The 11658-nt window shown below is 42.3% G+C and overlaps 1 protein-coding gene across 18 annotated transcripts in view; it reads right to left on the bottom strand.

Annotated features, from left to right (window-relative positions):
• RBFOX2 (RNA binding fox-1 homolog 2) overlaps positions 1-11658 on the bottom strand; it is a 161770-nt gene that overhangs the window by 36349 nt on the left and 113763 nt on the right. For 17 of the 18 annotated variants that reach the window (XR_004307447.1, XR_004307453.1, XR_004307454.1 and 14 more), the window contains one exon: positions 4695-4748. The exons of the other annotated variant lie outside the window; for it this stretch is intronic. Coding sequence is in view for 13 of the 17 variants with exons in the window: in XM_032444984.1 (XP_032300875.1) it covers positions 4695-4748 (54 nt within the window). In the remaining 4 variants the exon portion in view is untranslated. The remainder of the gene's footprint in view (positions 1-4694; positions 4749-11658) is intronic. 18 annotated transcript variants of the gene reach the window in all.

The following is an 11658-nucleotide window of genomic DNA, read 5'->3' as shown; positions in this document are numbered from 1 at the left end:
AAATAAAATAAAATAAAAACAAAGGAAGCTAAACAGAGCCCCTTGAAATCCATGCATTGTTAACCCTTCATTTGTCATGGAGTTTAGACAGTCACCTCAGCAGCAGAGTCTTTGCCTTGTACCCCCACAGAGCACGCAGCCAGCAATGGGCTTTGCCTTCCTCTACTGCTGTGCTCCTTTTTAAACAGATTATATATCCCCCCTTCCCTTTCGCCCCTCCCCCTCCCCCCATATTTAACCACCTTTTAGGAGCCTGAAAAAAGGCCACGGTACAGAAGTTTAGGCTACCTGTTTCCAAGGCATCTGAGAGCGGAGGAGGGTTTCAGTGTAATCCACCTGAGATGAGCAGGACTGGGATGCACCGACAGGAACACAGCCCAAAATTCATCACACTTTACCTGAGTTACATGCACTCACTTCAAACTGGTGAGGGAACCAATGTAAACCAAAGCTGCCATCACTTCCACAGCCCTTCCAAATCCCTACATGACTCCTGAGCGTGTCTTGAAATTCAAGGCCCTGACCACCTACCTGCGCTACCCAGCGAACCTAGCTAAAAATGAGAGCTTATCTTCTGCTGGCTTAATATCAGACTCTCCCTCTCCCAGATCATTTTTTTATTATGATTTTTAAATCCATTCCCTCACATTTTTGCTAATATACCAACTCCCTGCCCAATCAACTTCAACCTTAATTACTCAAATTTAAGTAAACCAGTTCACAGTGGTAACTCATTCATTTACTATCATGGAGTTGAAGGTAGCAAGAAAAGATTTACACATTTTTATACAGCCTTCTGCACGAGTTTCTAGTTAGTACAGACGTATTTATGGATTTTCACCCACCCAACACCTGCATTTCCCTTGGGAAGACCAGATATAAGCAACTATACAATTACTGAAGAAAATACCGCACTTTAACACTTGACTCCTAAACAAGAATTCAGAGACCACTCTCCTTTTCACAGACCTGGGCTTCCCAACTGGTTTGTAGTAGGGGAAGACTTGCAATGTCCTGAAATCCTAGGCTTTCACTCTGCACTAACACAAACTCTTGCCATATAGAAACTGAAAACATCCCTCTCCTTCAGCCAAGGCTTTGCTGTGTGCTTACGTACCCTTGGAATCTGAATGTCATTAAGGGCACATCTCAGAATGCCACCGGGCAGACAGCATCAAGCAGAGAGCTGGGACTGCCCTCCCCTGCAGCTTTATGAATGTCATGGGCTTCTCGTTTTAAGTGCTACTCAGGCAGACTGCATTAATTCTGCAAATATGTCCATTTGTACAGTTCAGCACAACAGAGCCAAAATATGCACCTACATGATACAACTCCACAAGAAGAGGTGTGGGAATCCTACCCCTCAGCTTTCTCTGGAGGTGTTTTACTCATGGTTCAGTGAAGCGCATGGCAAACTGCAACCATGATCAGAATGCTATTTCTAGGCATTTATTTATATGGGTCAGACTAGAATTGTGAAGGCACACAGGACAACTGGAGCTAACTGATAGCTTCCTGGAAGCAAACAAAAAGGAACAGATAAATTGAGGGAAGACTAATGTCATTCTGTCATACAAGCTACCGAATAAACTAAATGGGATTCAAGGGATGTTTCAAGCTTGTGTCTTGTTTCCACATGTAGCTGAGCAGCATCAGTGTGAAGTCTACCCACATAACCCTACTAAATTTGTTGAATCCAGACAGAAATCGAGTTAGGGAACAATCATTCACATTGCTTTCAGAGGAGAATCAGCAAAACTAATTACTAGCTGCCTCTCAGTCTGCCGTGATACGGAAAGACAACAAATAACACCTCCTAAGCCAAGCACAAGAACCTGAGGCATGAGGTGGCTGTGATGTACACACACTGCTCTTCCAAACTTCTTAAATGCACAGAGACCCTGAACACACAGTGTGTCTGGTATGGTTCCCTCAGGCACACCACTACGGCTGTGGAAGAACACTGCCTGGTCATCTCAGATGGATTCAAAAGGCAGATTACCCACTGCAGCTCTCCTCCAGGCTCTCCTGCCTGCCATCACTGGAGCAGGCCCAGGGTCAAAGCGCTGCTCATGGTAGCCTGCAGTTTGGGATTTGCCTGTACCTCTTAAATATTGACAAAACATATACACAAAACTCTACACCCTTAGGAACCCAGGGAAGGGGAGGGAGCATTGAGAACACAGCACAAGGCAGGCAACAGGAGCATCTGCTTTCGGTTTCCCAAAAGAGAGGAGGAGGAGAAGAAGAAGAGAGAGAGGTTTCATATCATTAGATTAGAATGGAAACCACAGGGCAGGAAAATGCATTCCGATTTTGTTTTTTCCTAAGGTGGAGGAAGAACCCAAGAGTGAGTGAGTGGCCTCCAGAAAGATCAGTTTCCTTTGCTTCACCATCAGATCACCAGACTATTGTTTTTCCATTATTATGTGAATACCAGGTGCTTCGTGCAGCTACACCCCACTCAAACACTGGGGCCTCCCATTTTCATGCTAAGCAGGAATAATCTCACATTCTTTTAAAACACTGATTATTTTAGCTTGAGAAGGATGCAGGGGTACCACAAAATTATTCTTTGGGTGTTTTCTCATTCTGTTCAGATTCTGCCCCATTCCTCATATTGGCTATCAGTTCTGCAACTGCTTTTTGCTGTAAGATGACCAAAAAAAAAGCAGTAGAAAACTGCATGGTCATGAACTGGAAGAACAACTCCTTGGATTGCTTTACTTTTTCATATGTTTATTACGGGCTTGGGATAAAATTGGTCAAGGAACTCTTCAGCAACCATTTTTGTTTTAACTGAAAACCAGAAGCCTTGATCTTTAACAATTGCAGAAGCAAACAGCTTTCATGGTCAGAAATCAAGCCTTCGCAGAAAGCCTCCCATGTTAGTGTTGCCTACAAGGAAAAGGGCAGCAGTGGGTGTTTAATATGGATGTATGGATGGAAGAACAAGAGTGAAGTTCATGTGTGGAGAAGAAAACGTTGTGCTGGAAAGCACAGGCAGCGGAAGATGAGGGATAGAGCTCACCACTTTGTCAGGCCACTTATTTTCATTCTTTCTTTTGCACTTACATCCAAAAAAAATATGTATATAGGGATTTTGATAGAGGCCAGAGGCTACCCCCAAAGCCAAACAGAAATGACTAAAATTGAGACTAATTCGCAGACAGTTCTGGCCTATAAATATCAGAAGAACAGCAGAGAGCAGAATAAATATTTACAAACTCAGCATAGCTAATTGTTTGGGTAAAGCGTATAGATTTTTATCCCCAAAGGGAAGTAAAGCTCTCTAACTAAGCCATAAAGGCATTTACTCTTTCAGACTGCTTTATTAAAACAACAAAAAGAAATAAGAAATACCATGTTTGGTGGTGGAGTTTTAAGCACAAACTAAGCGTGGAAAGGGAAAGAGCCGAATCTCATTTGTTTTGTACACAGATCAAGTGCTTGCTGGTTTCCAGATAACACAGAGATTGAAGAATTTCAGAATGCATCTTGAGGAACACGGGCTGAATTTGCAGAGGGCTCTGAACATGAACAGACCTCAGAAGGTACGTTAAAGCAAAGAGGCCACGTTAAGATAGTGAACCTCAAATCCAGGAGACAGACATACAAACTCTAAACTGGAACTGCTTAGCTGGATTGCAACTTCAAAATCTCTTGTGTGCATGCACACATGTGCACACACGTGTACGTGGGGAGTAGGGAAGTTTTGTTTTAATTGAAAATGGGAATCTTAGCATTGATTAAGTCAAGCAGAGTATAGACATGCACTGTGCAAGCTTCCCCCATAGAGCTTTGGCAATGCACCTTGCTCCTGACCTGCAAAACTCCCTGCTATTCCAGTGCTGAACCTCCTGGGCAGAGAGAGAATCACATCAATTTGTCATTGTGGTGACACTGGTTACATGATGAGAACCAACTGCCAATTAGGACAAAGAGCACTGAATCTCTCTGCAACTGACCTGAGCAACATCTAAAATTTCATTTTCAGAGAAATAAATTACCATTGGCTCTCAACAAAACCTCCCTTTTAAGGAGGAAGGTAGGTGTGCAAGTGCAAATTCAATGGGGAGAGGTCCACAGGGGCAGGGGGAGGGGAATGAGGATGCTTTTATTAAGTATCAAATATCTCAAATGTGAAAGGTCAGTCTCTCAGAAACACTGAGCAAGTCTGTAAAGGAGAATAAACAAGATCCTTCCACATGTTAGATATTACAGTTATTCTAGGGGAATATTTTAATGCAATGAAGATGTGGCTTCATTGGAGCAGGGCTGTTAGCCTTTATTTCTTTATTATTATTATATATATATATATTATTACTTTGCCATCTCCCTTCATGTGACACTGATTGAATTTATACTGCCTTCCCCACAGGGCACCCATTGCTAGGGCAATGAGAAGGGGTTGTTATGAAGGCTCAAGTGACTCCCTGTTTGTTTGAAGGGCTGGGAACCTGATCCCTTATTACAGATGGGGGCATCTAGGAGCATTTGTACATGCTGCCCAGAAATGACTGTGCTCAGAGTCTGGAGTCAGAGGGAACAGGAGACAGTCCCCAGAATAGCTTTTCCCTTCCCCCATCACACTAATTCCTGCTGATCTCTACAGAGTATATTCTCTAGGCAATGAACTGCCTTTTATTCTGTGCAATCAAAACATGAGAAGCGAGTACAGAAACAGGACTTACCTTGGAGCCGCGCTCATTAAAGATTATCTCTACGTCAAGGATTTTGCCAAATTGCTGTGAAGAGACAAGGGGAAGAAAAGGTTTATTTCTGGCACTCCATTTCAGGTAACGTTTTGGGGCAGGCTAAACATAAGAAGGGAGGTGAGAATATTTCCATCTCTAGCATATACACAAAGGCATAAAATTGCAGTGATGTGACCAAATTCTTTCAGCTTATGGCATGCAGACCCTCTTGGCCACATACACAAGGTGTTTTTTTTCCTCAAAAAAGCCCGAAGAAAGATCTCGAGAAGAGTTTTAGGGATTCCAGCTGGTCCCTGCACAGATCAAAACTGAGGACAACAAGAACTGTAAGTTAAAAAGGCTTCTACACTGTGAAACCATATACTGATCACATCCTTTAGCTGGGAACATACTTTAGCGCTGTTATTGAACTGGTCAGATTCAAACCAGTTAACTATTTGTAAGGCATCACTACTTCAACAGAGCCCCACAGAACTCCACTAGAAATTCTGTATTTCCAAAGGGTAGGTTTGTTCTCCAGAAAGATGCCAAGATCTCATTCTCAGGTACATATGGAAGAGTCATAACTGGTTTCAAAGCAATGTACGTCTCTAGAATCTAAGCATTTTTCCTACCCTTTTCTTTACTAAAGCTTTCAACATCACAGTTTTCCATCTCAACACCAGCAGAAGTTTTAAAGGCTATAGGAAATGAAGGAACAGACAACAAAAGAAGAGAGGATGGTTCCACAGTTAGGAAAGATGATGAACACCACCTCTACGCACCAGCATCCTTCATCTTGGCCACCGTGCAAAGTGATATTTGTCAATTTGTTTTTTTACATCAACATTTCCATATCGAGTCAAGTGGGTATAATGCTTATTTTCTGAGTGCCCTGCTTGAAAGATCTGTGTCCAGATTTGCAGACGTGGAACATTTGCAACAGTAAGCCATGATGACTAAAGAGAAGCTTTGGATATGTAAAGCAGTAAAAAGCTATTAAGTCCCTTCAATCGTCTTTATGCAAATGAAACTCTTCCAACAATTTTAGCTATAGTTTCTGTCTGCTTCCATCTTCCATTCTTAAAAAGGAGATAGTTGTATTCTTTTTACAAATGCTGGATCACAGATGTTGTTTTTACTGTTCTATTGTGTAAGGACAATGCTTGATCTTCTATTCATCTCCAGAACAATTGAATGCATAATATCTTACGTTACACGAAGTTTGAATAATGTTAACGTAAACGTGAGCAGCGACTGCATCTTCCTTTAAGCCTCAACATCCCAGACAGCCAGGCTTGATCCATGCTGGATCCTCTTTTGACCACTGCTGTGCCAATCACAGCTGAAATACATTTTCTATTTCTATCCCATGCTTGGTGTGGGCTTGTCTATAAAGGAGATTAGCCATTGATTGCTTTTTGTTGTCTTTGTTACTTGGGCACCGCCATGAAAGAAATCAGTCACGACTGCTTTCCTGATAAACTACAAGTGTTTCAGTGTAGTTACAAGACAGGCTGAACCAATTTGACAGCTTACGGCTGCCAAAGTGCTGCTCCTGCTCCTTCATCCTTCCTGCCTGGGCTCACCAGCTTCCAAGAGCTGGCCCCAGTTCTCATTCTCACTCATATATCAATTGATACAGCTCACCAATTCCACAAAAGAGTAGCCCAACAAATGCAACGAGCAACACATTTTTGACGGTTTACTGTTCTGAACTGATTCAAAAGGTCATGGGAGCATAAGGCTTTGAGAAGCAAGAGAGAACAGAAAGTTGAATGCTCAGCCCAAGAGTGAGATCCGTCCCTGCCAGATCAGCTCAGCTGTCTCGCCTTGCCACACACGCTGAAACAGGCAGGCTCTTGATAAATGCAAATGGCAAAACTATTTTCAGAAACTTCAGAGCCATCAAAAATCACCGGTTCCTTCTTCATTAGAGTCATCTTAAAAGAGAACAAACTGTGCAGCTTCTGGTGCACAATTATGCTTTGCCATCTTCCCCTTTATCCACACCCAGCTGGGCCTGGATACTCGGGTATTGCTGCCAGAGCTGCTTGCCAGCCCCATTTGGCCAAGCTCACCACTCAGAGTTTCCACACCAACGGGAAACCTTGTCTTGTGCCTCTAATTCCTCAGGACTGGCAGAAAGCTGGAGGTAATGCTGAATGTAAGTGATCTCTGAGAGAGACGGAGGGCTGCAACCCTACCCTGAAGATGAAGGAGATATACGTGTTGTTTCCCAGGTGACAATTAAGACAGTCAAAGACCGCTGCTGCTGCAGCAGGTACACGCTTGAAGCCTACAGTGGCCTATGGCCACCTCACCACTTTTCCACATAAGCCATGTTTGATGAAGCAAGAGGGAAAAAACTAGCATGGACAACAACAGCTAACTGTTGTACTGAGGGCTGCTGGTAAGGTTCTGTGCTCTGTGAAATTCCTTGCGAGAAAGCAGTGTGGCTGTGAGGCAGCAGGACGTGTGCTGGGCTATCCAAGACTTTGCTGCAGCAGTTGCTACAGCTGCTCTGGCTGCTCCAAACATCGCAGCTCTTGTCCTTAGTGCTGCAATGGTTACAGTAGATCCAGGACTGGAGGGTTTCATTTTTTGGTTGTATGCCAGAATTTTCCTGGAGAATGAAAGCAGGAAAAAAAGAACTAGCTCATTTTAGCAGTTTATATCTCCTTCAAAGCTGAATCTAATTGAGTGGAACATAAAAAGGCACTTTGTTTTCCAATGGTGCTTCCCCTACCAATGTCAACAACCGACTGCAAACAATGGAAGTCTTAAGAGCTCCCTTGTAAAAGGTTACAAATTCTGTACAGATAAGCCAGGCCATCTAAAAACAATGATCAACACCAAATGCCCCTGTATTCATTTTTTAAAATCACGTATACAGGCATGTTTGTGTTTTACAGCAGACAGTGGCTCGAGCCAAATACAACAAGACCCGTGTTCATGTCACCCATGATGGGGACTAACCCTCTAATCTCTGACCTTGAAGGCATGAATCACTGTGCTCACAGACCCGATTCTTTCACTCAATTATTACCATGAACGCCTATTTACAACCCAGCAGAGCAGCAGTGGAAAAAAATTCTGAGCACAAGCTTCTAAAGAAAGCGTATTAGAACTACACATCTCAAACACTCTTCATCATGACTTCAGCAGCTTACTATGCGACTGAGAGACCAGCACATCACCCTGATACACATCAGGTCACACAAGAAGCCTTCTCCATGAACTGGCTGTGTGTGAGATATATATGTACATATCTCAATCGTGTGGTAGGTATATATATATGTACACACACACTTTCAATTATGCTATGGCATAGGGGTCTCAGAATCTTGCTGTGCCTTAGTTCTCCACTCCCTGAAGTGATCTTATATGTGTGTTCAGCTATTTTTCAGGAAAGGAGGTAAATTAGAATCATCTTTTCTGCAATGGCAGCAAGGACTGATGGAGATTACAGTTTTAACAGGTATTAACAGACAACAGCCATGAACACAACCCAATTTTCTTGCTTGAAGTTGATGCACCTCATAGGAGCAAGGGCATTGTGAAAGGAGAAGCATGCTGTGTGTTTCTTTCTACCCACATGACACAAAGGCAGCAGATTTTTCCAGCAGAGGCCATAACTACATTACATATAATAAATTTGAGAGATCTGGCACCAGAGAGCTTTTGCCTTCCAAGGCACTGACAGTTTGGTAGGGCCCCTCCTGCAGGCTCTGTTCCAGCTGGCCCTACCTCCTCTGCCTGTCTAGAGCTTTCAGAAACCAGCTCCAAAACGTGCCAGACAAATAACTTAACCCTACAGAAGCCAGCAAGAGGGATTATAAGGTGAATTCTCTGTAAGTTATGGAACAATCAAAAGGTAACATGAGCCACTATCTGACAACCTCCTACTGCTACAACAGAATTTTCCATGCCCAAGCAGCTATGCAATTCACTGAGAGATGAGTGCAGTAAAGTACCTAAACCCAGAAGATATCCAACAGTCCGTTTTCAGTGAGAGTCCAAATTCCACTAGAAGTTCAACATCACCAAGAAACCAATTGCTTATGCAGGAAATAATTTCAGGTCCTCAAGCCTGAGGTGCACAAGCAAGTGTACTTTGTATGCAGGAGGGGCCATTGCTGCAGTGAGTGCCCTTGCTCCAGCTCCCAACCTGACGGGATGTCTTTCAGCTAAGAACATCTGTATCTGGAACTGCACCCACAGAAGCAGCAGAGACTCCAAGATGGGTTAGAGAGGACTCGTAAAACCTTTATGAGACAGTCCAACAGCTCATGACAGCTGCTGTGGCACACGTACTTCTGTAGAGGAGTGCTGTGGTCCCTGGTGTGGCCATTCACACAGAGCACGATGCTCAAGCAGTGCTGAGCCATCACCACTCAGTCACAGAAGGTGACTCCTGGAACTGCACTGGTGAAACATCAGGATGAACAGCTCTTCTAACACTACTCGGTTAGATCAATCAGCAGAAGCAAAGGCCTGGTGCTACCTTACCACAGGAAGACCTAGGAAAGGATCTCAATACCCAAAAGATAAGTTTCCTCCTTTGAATGTTCAATCTAATCAAAAAGCAGACAAGTCCCTTTGCAGACCTTTCCTATTATTCTTGTTCCATCAGATTATTTGCCTACCTTAATACCTAACGAGTAGTTTTCTGACATCGTCAGCAGTTGTGTATCATGAATTACTTGTAGATTCAAATCAACTTACTGGTAGAAAGCCCTACCATCAACTTTTCAGCCTGAAAGCATAGGCACATAGAGGTGTTTTGCACTCTTGACACTAGAAGGAAGTTCAATGAGAAATTATATCCACTGATTTGTTTTAGGAAACAGAGTGCCAAGAGGCCGAGACTTTCAGGTTGCAAAACCTTCCAAGAATATTCATGATAGAGGTCCTAGAGTTGAGTTGTTCGGATCACACAAAGCTTCCCTAATCACCTGGGCTGGGCTGAAGAGGTTCCCTCAACAGAAGCAATTAACAACTTACAGTAAGAAACTGTGACAAAAGCTAGGCAAAATGTTGCACTAAAAAGAAAAAAGCCAGCCATTTGAAGCCAGAGCCTGTGATCTCACATTCTTTACACTTCTATCCCACCTTCACCTACAATCGTCATCAACATGTTCCTTATTTTTACCTTATGCTCTTTTTCCTCTCATTTTTAATAACAGGAGAAGATTTGTGAGCACTTGAGAGCATTTCACCAAGGCAAAATCTGAGAAAAATCACTCCTTACTACTTGTGCTGTTGCTTCCACAGCAGATAAGTAGGATTTAGTACACAAATGTCTCTATGAACCGCCAAATCGATCCACTTTGCTTTCGTTTGCAGAGGAAATTTGTGATTTAGCCGAAGAGCAGATGGATATTCCTCTTTTAGCAACCCGGTCCAGCCTTCATCTTCCCCAGGAGACTATGAAGGTCATCAGAGCTGACCACATTATCTCAGTCAGTTTTAAACTGGGAGACAAACTGCTTCTTGAAGCCAAAGAAGGAAGGACTGAAGGTATCAGTGATGAGGTACGATCACAGACACTATCACAGCACAATGTTGAAAGGATTGGGAATGTGCTGATGGAAACATGAGATTTTCTTCTGCTTACACCGTCCATTAAGGAAGGGAGCAGCTCACTAGCAATTAAGGAGACTACCACTGTGTCAGAAACCTTTCACACACAAGTTGCAGAATGTCCCTCAAAAACTAGATAAGAACATTTAAAAAACATGGGCTAGCTTGTTTCTAGCACTGACAGCAGCTCCTTCACTCCCCAGTAAGCTGCTCCATTGTTTGTATCAGCCTAACTGACAACGAATTTATCCTTCTGTTTCAAGGTTAATTGTGATAACTTCTACCTTCCTGCTGGAAAATCTTGTTATGGCTGCAAATAAGATCTAAAAGCCCTATAAGTAGGTATCATCCATGTGTAAGCACCTATACAGCACAACCTAGTCATCTTCCAACCTCTTTTCGAGGTTGAAGCTGAAGAAATGAACCCAACACCTTACACACCTCAAAAGCCATTCATCTTAAAAGCCGTAAGTTATTTTTATAACTTTTTTTTTTATAACTTTTTTTTTTTTTTTTTTTTTTTACTCCCCAGTAAGCATGACTTTACATGATCTACTATTAAGGACTTTTTAACCTCTCTGACATGTTCTCTTCTACAGTCTTGTTTTAAGTAAAAACAGGCCACACTAATTAATCCAAATGCTAAAGCATTATTCAACTATCTCAGTATTGTTTTGAATAGTCTTGTCAAAAGCGACAAAATCTGTTAGAAAGATGCATTACCTTACAGGAAGTCGCACTGAATGACAGTAAACTCCTCCTTCAAATTCCAATGCTTTTTTAAAACTTCCCAAAGTCATTTTTACATCAGATCAACACTCAGATAATTAGCGTGTAGCTTTTCAAATCACCCCCTTATTTTGTTCCAAATAGTGAATTCAGCCCTCCCCAATTTCCCCAGCTTACACAAACTGGTTAAAAATTAATATTAATGAATAAAAGAGCTTACTGGTTTGGCTGTTGTCCTTGGGCATACCTTATCTATCTGCTAATGCTCACTTGGCTTTTTGGTTGTTGCTTGATTTCTAATAAATATTAGCAAGCACTATCTCATCCTCCCTCATTATAAATTATATACAAAACCAGATATGGTAAAAATACTTCCTATTACATCACAAGCGCAGCAAATACTATGCAAATACTTGGTTTTTAATTTTAAAATACTAATTTTATACTGGCCCTACGCCCTATTAGGTCTTTGTTCTTTGCATGTAAATAAATGACACTTTCTCCTTTGAAATTACATCAGCAGTAACCCAGAGATGTAGCGCATTTTCTTTCCCACCTAATTCTTTGCTTAAGTAATTACATTCATTGCTATTTATTTTGTTCTTTCTCTTCATCCCCCCTGTGTGATGTGCAGATTGCTTTATGG

Source organism: Coturnix japonica, chromosome 1, assembly GCF_001577835.2.
Source record: "Coturnix japonica isolate 7356 chromosome 1, Coturnix japonica 2.1, whole genome shotgun sequence".
In the NCBI taxonomy this organism is placed as follows: domain Eukaryota; kingdom Metazoa; phylum Chordata; class Aves; order Galliformes; family Phasianidae; genus Coturnix; species Coturnix japonica.
The sequence above is the reverse complement of the archived record's forward strand: the minus strand, read 5'-3'. Positions and strand labels throughout refer to the sequence as shown.